The sequence below is a fragment of the Nyctibius grandis genome, chromosome Z (genome assembly GCF_013368605.1).
Source record: "Nyctibius grandis isolate bNycGra1 chromosome Z, bNycGra1.pri, whole genome shotgun sequence".
Lineage (NCBI taxonomy): Eukaryota > Metazoa > Chordata > Aves > Nyctibiiformes > Nyctibiidae > Nyctibius > Nyctibius grandis.
The window spans coordinates 15,225,603-15,239,721 of record NC_090695.1 but is presented as its reverse complement, the minus strand read 5'-3'; the positions used below and the strand labels follow the sequence as shown (position 1 = coordinate 15,239,721).

Sequence of the window (14,119 nt, the reverse complement as noted above, 5' to 3'; positions counted from 1 at the left end):
AACTATGTTAACAGAGTGGCAAAATATCAAAGTCCTGAAGAAAAAATAATTGTGTTTCTCAATGCAGGTCTAGACATAAATTATGGTATCCAAGAGTTGCCCTATTTGTAAGTAAAATTTAAGCAGTCTCTGTGTTAAAATTGATCAGTGTAATTGAAAAATGAAAAATCGTGGAAATCTCATTCAAAGAGAAAAATGTATATAGTTGTTATTACTTATAGGAAAACCTCAGAGCAAATTTTCTTTTTAGTCCGTACACTCTGTATAGATAATTAAACAGAAGGTGTCAAAGCAATATGAACAATTTCAGGTGCACCAGAAAGGAAAAATATTGCATCCCATTGCCACATGTAGATTTTCTGGCATTGAACAAGTTGTGAGCTAAGGATGTAGTCATTCCCTCAGTGGGGTACTAATCCTAGTTCTCCTGATTGCCTGCTGTCATAAAACCTGTGAGAACTTAATATCAGGGAGATGCTTCCTTTCTGCCAAAGTTGACTATAATTGACCAATGGGTTAAAAAATTACAAGAAATCATGAAAACATACAGGATATGACTCCTTAAAACCCAGTTTAAATATATTTAACCTGCTCATACAGCCCCGAATCCCTAAATATCATGCTTTTTCCCATAGTTCTCTCTTAATCACTAGCTCAGTAATTTTTCTTCTGTGAATTATTTCTAAGAGAGAGCTTTCTCAGTAGAGTGATTTCTTCCTTTCAGTGGCCAGGAAATTAAGACTGATTTAGTTTCTCATCCTTTGAAAGCAGAGTGTAAAGGAGGGACACTCAGAAAAAAAAAAAAAAGTGCATTGTTAAAGTTATGCACTAGATTTTTACAATAGTTATGTAGAAGTGACCTAATGAAATTAAGCTATTTTTCGATGTAGTCATAAACAGACTTTGTTGGCCTACACATAAGAAGGATGTAGTTTGTAGGTGGAAGTAGTACCTTTTATTAGCTCAATTGGATTAGTGGCAAAAAGCAAAGAACCTTTCAGGCCTACAGATCTTTCAAGAACTTTGCTTTTTTCTAGCAACAACTTTTTCCAGTGGGTCTAACTAGAAGCACTACCTCTATCTGAAAATCTTCTCTCGGAGAAAAGGTCCTAAAAAACTCCTACAGATGCCATAGAAGGCCACCACTGTGCCCCAGTCACAGCTAGGACAGCCTTGTGGCTGCCTCTGTGAATGTGACATCTTGAGATTCATCGGAGCAGTCATCCAGAAATATTGAACCCATGCCAAATGATAATATCTGATGCTTTAACATCAGTTTGAAAAAATAGCCAGGAACGCCAAGATGAGTGATAAAACCAGTACACTATAAAGGAGCAGGAGCCAGTGCAATTACCTAACCAATCTATTATATAAAGCAGGCTATTGCACCTCCAACTCAGTTCTTGTGTAACAGAAACCAATACTGGAACAAGATCAACACTTGTTCCACGTGGGTCTGAATCACTCTTGCCCTTTAACCACTTCAGCTATATAATATACTCCTAATCCTTTCCTCGGGTTTCACGTGGCATTTTCTTCATGTAGAGGTGAGACGAAATCATTGCTATTTCATTTAATTAAGATATCATATTGGGCAGCATAATCTGTTTCCAGTCTGGCTCCAAAGAACTATCTCAAAGAAAATATGAGTGCAAGATTTTTCTCTGCGCAAAATGTCAACTTTTAATTTGGCAGTTAGTTCTTTTGTTACCTTTCTTTTAAAACACAGAACTATTTCTCCTAGTACTTTCTGAGTTTCATAAAACACGTTCATAATCTTTACTGTTTCTTTCTCCCCAAGATGATATTTAAAGTAATACACAAGAATCTGAAATTGCAGCACTGCCTGTGATTAAGACTCAGGAAATGTATTTTACGTGCTCTGAATGATCTCATATTTAAATAAAAGAACACTTTAAAGAAAAACAAAGCACTTAAAAATGACACATTTCTTTCTTGCTCAGTAATTTTCCACCTTCTAATATCTTAAATAAGGAAAGTTTCTACTTCAGCATAAACTTTCACAGAAAACTAGTTAACAAAATGAATGCATTACTAGGATATAACAGCTGAAATTACCACAGCAGGATGGTTTTGTAGCTATGTTGAGGCAACAAAGGCTTACCCTGAGGCAACTCAGGCTGTGCAGGTAACGTGTGTGTATACATAGGTGTATCCAGATATAAATTACATATTGAGAGAGAAGGGTGGGCAGAAGATGGAGCCGTAATAGGACATGACATTGCAAGGGTGAAAATCCTATGGCAAGGGTGTGTTTTGTTGGGATTCCCAAGATGAGATTAATTCCTTTTTGGCTGGGCTGAACTGGCTCTGTGCAGAAGAGTCACGCAGGTCTGAATTCTCCCCTCCGTCTATATCATGCTCTCCTATGATGCTATTAAGATACATTACTGATCACTTGTCTTTATTGCAATTTCCCTTTTGTTTATTTCATCTGCCCTACTTCTCAGCTTTCACTCCAGACACCTTTTCTCCAGGGTTGTGCTCTCACTCTTTCAGGATTTTCATTTTCTCAATCTGTTTTTAAAGTCAACTTTCCTGCCTTCTTTTTTCCCTTTCTTCTAGGTCTTTGTGTTCCTTCTTTTTGTTTTCCTCCCATTCTCTCTTTCTTAATAGTGCTCCACCTAGGTCTATTTTACTCTTTCTTCCTGATCATGACTGGAGTTGAACTTTCTGCTCTCTCAGCCTTTTCTGTGGTTTCCCACCAGCTTCTATATAATTTCCAGTCAATTTTTGCTTTCTTTGGTAATTTCCTTTCTCTGTCTCATGGGCATGCAAGACAAGCTATTCCCTTTCAGAAACAGAAAACAAGCAGCAAGTCTACTGAAAAGTCCCTGAGCAAGGCAAGGCAAGTAATAGTTATTGCCAGCTTTCCAGCATCAGCCAAGACTGCAGTAACGCAGTCTCCTATGGAGCTGAGGATGTAGTCTGAGACTCCTCACATGATGCGACCATACTGCAAGCAGTGGGAGCAGAGAATAACTTTCCCTTGGGAGAGAGGTAGTGGCTGAAGCTTCACTGAGAAACCGAGTATTTAGACAAGAAGGAAAACAAGCTTTTACTCATTCTTTAGAAAGACAGTCAGCTGGAATCTCTTTTTAGTATTTATTCCCTCATACAGAACATGCTTGAAAGTGTAGCCTGGGATTACTCCTCTTGACTTAATGACTCGGCAGGATTCACTGATCTTGAATGCCAATGTCACCTATCTGGTAGTTCACACCTTGCAGTGCTGTTGCTTGAGATAGTTTTTGGATTCAGGCAAACAGCACCACATCTTGCATCAATTTTTCGGTGTGTTTTTACAAGCAAAACTAGCTTGTGCGTTTTTTTTTTAAGCTTGGATTCTGATGTCGTGTGTAGATAGTATTGTCCATTAGCATTGCACCAGTAGCATCCATGTCTTTGCTTGTACTGGGCGGGAGTCATAGCCAGACTGCTCTTCCTTTCTGTAAGCAGGAGTCTCCCAGTCATTACAAATCTCAGTGCTCTTTTCCCCACACCTTTTCTGTTTCCATTCCTGCCGTGTATTCCTGTACGTTTCAAGTTTCATGCAACCATGAAGTCTGCTCTTGGTCTCAGATCTGTCTCCTCCTGTCTTGATCCAGACCATTTATGCTTAGCCATGGAGTCTGTACATGATGCAGTGTTTCAGGCATGCCAAAACACTCCTAAGCAGGGGAAGTTATGACAATGAGAGAGGGTGGGGGAGAGTGAGGCAGTACAGTGAAAAGTGATGGAAGAGGAGTGTTGTTCTATTTCCGTCACTTATAAATAATTCTCAGATAAAATGTTCTTGGTGGAATCGTATCCCCACTGAATTAAATTGGAGTTTAGTATTTTACTTCAAAGATGTAGCATCTTACTCTTCATTCACTCTATCTTTAACCCAGTAATTCTGGAATTAAATCTGCATTAAATTATAATTGCATAAAATTATGTAATTTTTATATCTCCTTGGCTCATTCCAGAGGGAAAAAAAGAGGAAGGGGAAAAAGGCTTATAGAGTGTTTATCTAAGCATATAGATGTAATGCTATTGAGACCAGGGTGAAAGAGAATCACTCTACTGCCTGTTTCTAGGAATCAATTTACATTTCTGCTTAAAGACACTTCTATTTCCACCTTGCCATTATGAAATGACACTTTCTTGCGGGATTGTCAGAAGATATCACAAGTCTATCCTAGGAGTAGCACTAGAAAGTAATTTTGCCTTTTTTTTTCATTCTTTAATGGAAAATAAGTCATTGCTGGAGATAACAGCTCTCTGCTTCCCAGGTGCATGGTGAGACATTTTGTTTCACATTATTTTTCTAAGTTCCGCTAGATTTATTTTGAAAGGATGTGATTTCTCTGGGAAAGGCAGTTTCTTCGCTCTTAGATCATGCCCATGCTTCTTAATTGCCTCAGTAGCCAATGGCTTCCCTTCAAAGGGAGATTCCCACCTCCTTCCTAGATGCACGGGAACTGATTTGAAGAACGCATTATGGTTTCGTTGCTTATACTATGGAATTAGCTGAACTTCGCCATCATGTCTGCAAGCAGGATATCACATGGTGGGGGTGGGAGGAGAAGAAAGGAATTTGTCGGAACTGTGGACAAGTATACCTGAGCTTGCTGCCCAGAGAGCTGGCTGCATGGGATATATCAGATATGTAACTATGAGACAGCAGATGCATGGGAGGTTGAAAAGGCAGCTTCCAGCAGGAGCGCAATGGGCCTCAGTCAAGGGGGTGAAAGCACTGGTAGATGGAATGTCTCCTTTACGTCAATCACAAAGCCTTGACTTGGTGTAAGAAATGCTAGAGATACCCCACTGACAATGAAACTATATTTAGTTTTCCAAAGCAGTTAGGTTACTGCTGGTTCTATTTTTTTTTTGTTTGCTCTGTGTGCATTTACATGCAGATGATAATATATGCACTTCCTGTCATGTTTGGATTGCTAGCTCAGTAGATGTTTCCCGCCTGAGCCCTTCTCCATGTGTAATTCTGATTAGTCTCAGCTCTTCAATACACTGCTAAATCTTTATGACAACCAACCATGTTAATATTCCCAAGACACAATAAAGTCTGCAAGAATGAACTTGAAACTCTTTCAGAAATTGTTCCTTTTTTTTTTTTTTTAAATTTAGAGCAAGTGGAACATTTATAGCTTTTTGGTACTAATACAATACTAATGCAGAAGTGCTCAGAGTTGGCTCTGTAAATGAAAATATTCTTAGTGGGAGATGCCCTTCAGGCCTATAGCAGTCTTAGGAAAATAGCAGTGCTTTCTGCATATAAGGGTCTACCGTATATGCATTTCTTTGAAGGGCAGGAATGTATGCCTCTATGTTTACAAAATGAATTCAATTCTGGAAAATAAATTTTCCTGTTGATTTCAGCTAGCCCTGCAGCTAACTGTAATGTACATATATATTACCACTTGAATTGATCTGATCAGAATGATGTTACTGGTGTAATGTTTGAAAACACAGGGCTTGCATAACTTTATCACTTAATGCAGTTATTGCAGCAGCTAATCTTGTTGTAATTCTTATTTAATTTTTATCTTTCTGTCATATTTTTCCCCTTAAAATCCAAGGGCAATAATAAATAACATGTGAAAAATTGCCTGAAGAACACAACCTTTCACCTCAGAAATACAAATCAGCACTGTTTTTTCACTCAATTCACTAGATACACATAAAAATATAATGAAAAGATTAAAAAATTAGGCACAGAAAGAAGTACAGAAAAGTCCAATATAAGCATAAAGAATTTATTTGTGAAGAAAGCAGGAAGACTTTTTTTCAGTGCCCATCATATTGTATATATTTGCTGACCATTATTATCATTATGTTTCCTTCCCATTTAGGAGATTGTCAACTTCAACTGTCGGAAGCTGGTTGCTACAATGCCTCTTTTTGCTAATGCAGACCCAAATTTTGTGACTGCCATGCTAAGCAAACTACGATTTGAGGTGTTCCAACCTGGAGATTATATTATCCGAGAAGGGGCTGTGGGTAAAAAGATGTATTTCATTCAGCATGGTGTTGCTGGTGTCATCACCAAATCCAACAAGGAGCTGAAGCTGACAGATGGCTCTTACTTTGGAGGTGAGTAGGAAAAAATGAATGGTAACATTGGAGTGAATGCACTAGAGCAAAACATGTTCAGATATCAGACACATAGAGACATCAGAATAAGTCTACTGAGTGTCTGTTGCCAAGACAATTCCAACTGCAGTGAAGAGTGTGCAAAATATTTTGAATAAGACGTTCAGAGTCTGCTTACTGTTGTGAGGATAGCTATTGAAGGTGTAGAATGACCTTCCTGAATTTTGAAGTTATTTTGAATCAAGAGCACTGTTATTTAACAGACAATATTTAAATAAAATTATAATAATTTGCATAGTAATTTTATAGCTATTTAAAGGTAAAATAAAAAGGATTCATTTTCTTTGAAAAGGGATACAATTTTTGAGTCATAAATGTAAAGTACTTCTAAAAGGTAAAAATCACTGTAAGAACTACAAAATTAGGCAGTGCATAAAAGACCATTTTTTATATGGGATATTTTGGTATTCATGAATATTTCAAGCTGTTATTAGTACTTTTTCACTGAATATTAGCACACAGCAATGTTTTTCCTTCCTATATATACTATGAGAAACTGGACTCCCTATCTGACTAGATAGTTCTCTAACAGATGTATATTAATAAAAACCAGACATGAATTTTAATCCAAATTAAATTCATCTGGTAATCCTAATGAAAAATAGGTTTTCATTTAGATGAAGGCATCTGAATATTGATATTTGGATGAAAGCAATCTCGTTTTTTACATATAATAATTGACCAGTATGAAAATGTTGTTCCTTGTGACTGTAAATTGTCTTTGTGAAATAGATTAGGTGTCTGCTTCTGTGAGTAGCAGCAAGGCTGGTTTCCAGAAGCTGATTGAACATTTATGCATACCATTGCTGCCCATGACTGTTACAGTTAGTTGGTCATTGTATTAATTTTCTGTTGAATCCCATGAATCATCCCAGAAGCAAGTCAAAAGCCTTTCAGAAAATGATCAATTGAAAGCCTAATCAGGGGCATTTAGCTGGTATACAGAAGTGGGAAGCTTAGAAAAGTGAACTAGGCTCAGTGTTTGAATTGGGCTACAGAGTTACTTAACTAATCCCATTTTAGAATAATATGCTAAAGCAATGCCTACTGATGTGGCCAGCAGGCCTTGTCATTCTGCAGTAGCCTCTGCAAGGTGATTTGTACCAGTATTTGTAGAAGCACTTCAGTAAAGAGGTCTTGTGATTATCCCACGAGCTTAAACTGTAGATGCTGAAGACAGGAGATTAAGGAGAAAGAAAAGGTAAATGCTGAGGATGAAGAAACAGAGCAACCTTGGTCTTGGTGTTCTCTATGCTTAGCAGTGCCCCAGTTTATGAAAATGAGTTTGCAAGAGCTTGCGTGCTGAATCTGACCATAATACTCCTCTGAACCAGCAGAGGATCAGAGGAGATTGCACATGAAAGTATTTTACATAACTGTCAGCCTGTTGTTGAAGTGCAGACAACTACTTAGCTCATCCTGTTCATCCGCTACCCTTCTTAGCAGGAATGCAGACAAAAAATAAGCTATTTGCAATATCCAGACACCACAAGAACTTATTACGCTGCATACCAAAGCAGTTTTTCTCATCCAAACTGCAGCTGGATGAGACAAGGGGTGCAAAAATGGGGGCAAATGCATCCAAAGCCTAACAGCTGCTGGGGCAAGCGGGAGATAATAGCTGCTGTTGGATGTAGCCTGGAGAGGAGAGACAGGGAGAGGAGAGGAAGAGCAAACACACAGGGAGAGAGAGCCTGAGAAAGGAAGTGCCTTAAGATTCTGTGTTGTGATTCAGATCTGTTTTAACAAAATATCATATAGCATTGTGAATTCCCAGAAGGGGATTTCAGACCCTGCAGAAGAATGACCTATTTGCCTGCAGCTGAAAAGAGAGGAAACAAGCTGCACATTGGACAACTGCGAACTGAAGAGGTTTGGTTTGTCAAAGCATAAAAAAAATTTTTTTGAATATTCTCTTATCTTTGGAGAAGACACTCGTTCCCTGAAATGTGTATCAGAACCTCAATTAAGCTTCCTGACCAAAGCAGACACAAGAAAGGTCGCACAGTGGAACAATAACAAACTGGAAGAATAAGCCTGTTTTCAAATCCTAAGACCAATAACCCCCCCTTTTTTTTTCCTAATGGAGACATGCAAAATCTGAGGCTGAGATATTGTTTAAGAAGCTGTGTCTTATAACTTCAACTATATAGCTCCCAGGTCTGACACAATAAATCAGTATCAACACCTATGCTCTCACAAGCAAGGGAAGAACACACAAGTGGGAGGGGTGTGCCATACCTAAACAGATCCTTTTTCAATTTTTAAATGTCTTATGAATTGGAAGTTCCCAGTCCCAGCTCAGAGTTACTAACTGCTGGATGTCAGGTGTGTCCCAGAGCTGAGTTTCCCCAGAGCCCTGGCTCTGAGGAGATTCAGGAGGTGTCCCTGGAGGGGCAGGCTCACCTTCAGAACTCATGGAGGGTTTCACCCACATCCTACCTTGGATTTGGAAAACATTTATCAAACTTACAATACGTAAAATGTTTGGGTGTTGACAACACTGAATTAATAGAAAGCTTCTGACACCCTGGAGTTGTTGGAGAACTGGAGGTTAATGTGAAAGCCAAGATTTAAGAAGCACCAAAGCAATGTCACCAGTACTTGGGAGAGGCTTGAATGGAGACTGTTGGGAGAGTGGTAGCCTGGAAAACCAAAAGTTGCAGTAATAAAGAGAGGAAATAGATGGAGGTTTGAATACTGATATGCTGTCGAACATTTAAATTCTCTTGCCTGACCTTTGCTCTTAATTAAAAAAAAAAAGGCTTCCCAATGGATCTGAGTGTTATGAGTCTCACATGAAACTGGATAAACCTTACAATTGCTTGGAAATTTTTCTCAAAAGGAATGTGCTTGGATAAGCATCAATGGAATAGATTAATCAGACTACACTTCACCTCTTCTTTACGTTCTCCGTTGATTTTTGAGGGAGGTGCAGAGTGGTGACTCTAGAGAGCCCTTCATAGATCTGTGTTTGATTATTGTCTGCCTCATTCCTTATCTGGGCTCACTTGTTTCTCCTTTGTGGAGGGCAGGAGTAAGTACAAGAGAGTAACCACAAATCTTGTGGTTTGTTCGTTGGTATGCTTGTGGGAAGAGCATCCTATCCCTTAACCTTCATGTGTGTTCATAACTAATCTTCTTGAGCTTTGTGTGCAGCAACATTACTTAGCCCAGCAGCACATAGGATGCTATTTTTCATCCCAAGAAGTTTTTTTCAGACTGCTGATTGAAGGATATTATCATCCTGCATATCTACTTCAAGTACTAGTGGGAATTTGAAAGTAATTTCTGATACTATCCTTTTCCCTAGGCCATGTACCCCCTCCACCCTTGCCCCCACTGCCCCTTCAATGGAACACACAAAATGTGTAAAGAAGCACATGAGAAATAGTGACGGGTCTGCGGTCCCTCAGATCTCCAGTCAACATACTAAAAAATGATATCCCCCAGAAGTTAGATGATAAATATGTTCAGAAAAAAAGTGTGAAGTTGACTATGTTCTTTCAAATGTTTCAGTAATGACCACAGAGGAAATGTTTTAAAGAGACTGCTATAAATTATGTCTTGAACAGACATGGATCAGTGGAAGGATTGTTTCATAAAGATTCAGGACAATCCATTTTCCTTTGCCTTTTACTGGCATTTAAACAAAGCAGTAAGTTTTTATTGCCTTAACTTAGAATCCCTGTCCTCACATGGTGTGCTTGTGTGATTTTTTATACAAGGGATGGGAATTAGGCTATGAAGAATACATGAAGTTAATTTTCACTATATTGCAGTTATGTAGTCATTTCTACATCAGTGAAATTATGTAAGCCACAGTTACCAGTGGAGAATTCCAGGATTTTAATACTTTATAGCTGCTTTCACTGGATTCTCGAGGGTCATATCTTGTTATTTTTGAGGAAATACAGCAATACTTGTTTTTCCTAAACATCTATGGATTTTTTTTAAGTCTTCCTTCACTTGTTCCCCCTTGTTTCTAAAATGTCTTCCAGTTCCTTGTTATTAGGAATGGGGTTGCTGCTACTTTCAGCAAAGCAGTAAATGCGTCTTTTATCATTACAAATAAAAGAAACTTCTCCCACTGAGCCTGACACAGTTTTCGTATGAGGGGAAACAAGGTTGCCCTCAATGGAGATTATGACCTTCTCCTAGCTGCTTCTGTAGGATGGGCAGGGAGAGTAAAAAGTGAATGAAGAAGGCCAGGACAGAGTGGATGGTCAGGGCTATGTTAACGCATAGGACAAAACCATAGGGGAGGTCAGAAGAGTGTAGGGAGCAAGATGGAGGACAACAGAAAGAGGACTGTGTGGGCAGGAGTCAGGTTATGAGTAGTGCAAAGAAATATGAAAGACAGGAACTGCGATGCAGGTAAATGTCATGGACATGAGATTGATGGGAAAGGGAAGAAAATGCAACAGGCAAGAGCACATCTGAACAAAGCTAAAGCAACCTTCAGAAGCTGGAAAGGAGTTGGAAGGTGCTTACACCTATCCCTTTTGAACAGCAAGTAGGAAAACCTGACTGCACATGTGTTTGCAGCTAAGTTGAATTGCAAGCTTGAGATGAGCACGCTTGATTGCAGCCTTCCTAGGATGGAAAATAAGAATCAGGAGGCAGGTGAAGAATGTAAGCAGTTGTATTTTGAGTATGTTGTGATGGCTAAATTATTTCATTTTTTGTCATCTAGTCCGTGGGTTTGAGTATCTACTGTTTACAATACTGAAAATGTAAAGTCTTTGCTAAGCACACAGCAGTGGAGAATGAGTGGTGCCCAATTTTTTTGTCTGTCTCAGTGCATATTTTTGTTTCTCTTTAATACCTCGGTAGTTCAAAATCATTTATGCTATAATCCCAGCAGTAGAAGGTAGGGAGGAAATTGCCATGTTTCAGTCATACTAAACCTTTTCCTCTGAGTACCAGGTGATTGTGTTAGAAATTACTCAAAGGCCTCTTATGACTAGAGGAATTACTGAACAGATTGAGTATTTCTTCCTCACTAGACGCTTAAAATTGGTAAAAAACAAAGATTTTTAAGTCTTTTGACAGATGAAGCACAAGAATATGAGTCTTTTGCTTATAGAGAAACAACTCATCATTCACTAAGGCTTTACAGAGCAGAAATAATAATGTATCTCATAAGCTTAATACTAATCTAATTTACATTATACTAATATACATTGGTATAAATTGGTGTAATACCTCTGCTACAAGGCAATTCTGATTTTTGCTGGAGTAAATGATATCAGAATCACTCCATAGTAATATTACATATGTTGGTGATTCAAAATGTCTCATGATGAATAACAACAAACATGCAGGACTATAATGAACTAAAGAGGTTTGCTTTAGTAAAAGAACTCCTTTCCAACAATTTCCTTCCTCTGACTCGGTTGGCTCCACATGTGGCTCTTAGGGCTCCTTTAGTCAGCACAATAAGATTTGACTCTGCAAGTTCTCCTTCCCTTCTGGAAAGGCCTTTTGCTCCCTGATGCCTTGTGACCCTCTTGTCTCCATACCCCTAACCCCAGCCCCAGTCTGCTGGTGTTAATGTGCACTCTGCTACTTGGGGAAAAAAGGAGAAAAGCAGCATTTTGCCATTTTATAACTCACCTCAGATTGTTACCCCTGCAAACATAAAGGTTAAAGCTGTCCCAAAGCTACTGCAGAGCACGTTGATGAGTGGGAGTGGTTTCGTGATGTTCTGTTCCCCTCCAGCTGCCAGCCCCATGGAGGCAGAGGAAATGCTCCAGGGGTGCAGTCCTGATCCAGCTCAGCATGTGCTGAACTGCCTTTGCACTTAACCGGTGTGTTAGAATGGGGCTGACATGCCTACAAAGAGAAAAAGAAAGGAATGAGTCCAGCACTACCCAACCAGTAAGGCTCAGTGCAACTTACTAAAAGGAGGATTTCTGGGAACATGTTCAGGACTCTGCTGTTACTTCATTTGGTTTCTTGCTGGTGGACAGAGGTCTGATTGTTCACTGTTGTCTCATCCTGCTCTTGCTGTAGTCGCTGGCAAAATTCCTCTCAACCTCAGGACACAAGACTTCTGTCCTTTCTGTCCTTTCCTTTCTCCATCTGTTTTCCCACCTGTATTTACAAAGGCTTTCCTTCATTCAGCAATCCAGAGGTATGTGCCAGGAAACTATAACCCCTTTTTTTTTCTGTTTTTAACGATACTGTGTTAGAGCTGAAGGAATGCCGATATTGCTAGAGAAATCCAAACCAAGTGAGTAGGAAGTGTAGGTATATTTTTATGAATTAGGTCTGGGGGCCCCGTGGAGCTTCCATTGTGTTTGCAGTTGGAGGGAGTTTCCTAGTTCCAGTAGGTAAGTGTGCAATAATTCGTGGTACCCAACTTGTGATTTGTCCATTGCAGTTCCCCATCCCCACTGTTCTTTCTGCTTTTTTCCCTCATTGACAATCCCAATGGTATCATGTCTCTTGAGTCATTCAATAAATCAATTTGTAGACAAACTAAAACTCATATTGCTTAAAAATAATTTTTCTATAAAGTTTCAGGTATGTTGAACATGAAGAAGTGCCTGTGATTTTTTTAAAACTCTTTTTGTGATATATTTATGAGAGTTGCTGTGTGTGAGTATGAATATGAAAATGCAATGGTCTGCCTCTTGCATTGTAATAAGAGCCAAACACATTTTATTTTACTTATTCAAAGGCAGATGTCACTAACTGTGCTGAATATCATCATACATCTAGCAAAATTATATACAAATCTGATTGCCATCCCCATCTTCCCAGAATATATCCTAGAGACGTATTATGGCATCTTTTATTTTTTGGTTCATTTTTTATGACATATAGTTCGTGGAATACTTTAGATTTTTAATTGTTTTCTTTCACTTAAATTATTTAATACTGTTTTAACAGTTATCCTTCCACATTTGAAATTCTAATAAATTGTATCTTGCATTTGCTTCAGATTGTAGAAGGCCAGTTAGACAGAACTTCTTTGACCTACCTATTATTTATGGAGCTTTTCCCCATTTTGGAACAGCAACTGTCAGTATATTTTAGACCAGTGCAGCGGAAAATAATACCATGGGAAATGTTGAGTCACTTTAGATTATATTTTGCCACTTACTCTTTTTTCTGAGTACACTCTAGGTACTTCCTTTTGATAGACCACTTTTAAAGATTTGCAGTGTAATACTGATTGATTATAAACAGAGAAAGTGCTGTTAAAGTGCCTGACTGCTCACTGCTTTACATCTGGACAATATGATATGATATGATATTCAGTTTTACATTTTGCAAAAATACTGTATATTTAAGGCAGTGGTGAATTAAGTTTCTCAGTATTCATACTCCAATCCAAATAATTAATTATAAGTAGCCTGGCTGAGGTGTGATTATTCACATTCTTAATGGCAAGTACAGAATTAAAAGCCTTAAGGGAGCAGGATCTCCATCTTTCCATACCAATTCATTCGTAAAATACTTTTCAGGTGAACAGTATAGAACATTTTTCTGAAAGGATTGTCTGCAAGAGGTCCTAAAAATGAAATGTCTTTTTGGCACAGACTGGCCTGCCATTTTGAGGATACATTTCCACAAGATACAGCATAACTTCTTGTTCTCCATTATGTTGTTCTTTCGACATCATATTTTATACAGAAAATACTATGCAGTCAGAAGAACTTCTTGCTATTCAGACAGAATGTTATTTTTTAAAGTCTAAGAGACTTTTTAAGAGGATATAATGAAAATAACTTACGCTGTGATGCTAAAAGGTAGAAATATGTTTGGTTTTAGTAGTTTTATTAATTGAAAATGTAAATATAAATTTAACAATATGTGTAATAATAATGCTAGTAATATTTCTCGCTGTATAAATAATGTAGTCTTCAAACCAAATTATAATTATAATCCTATGAATTCATTAACAGTACAAATTTTTAATTTAGAC

General features: G+C 38.3%; 1 protein-coding gene across 1 annotated transcript in view; it reads left to right on the top strand.

The window, feature by feature from the left end:
• Positions 1–14,119, top strand: part of HCN1 (hyperpolarization activated cyclic nucleotide gated potassium channel 1) — a 219,626-nt gene that overhangs the window by 192,722 nt on the left and 12,785 nt on the right. Inside the window, exon 6 of the mRNA XM_068423180.1 lies at positions 5,880–6,120. Coding sequence (XP_068279281.1) covers positions 5,880–6,120 — 241 coding nt within the window. The remainder of the gene's footprint in view (positions 1–5,879; positions 6,121–14,119) is intronic.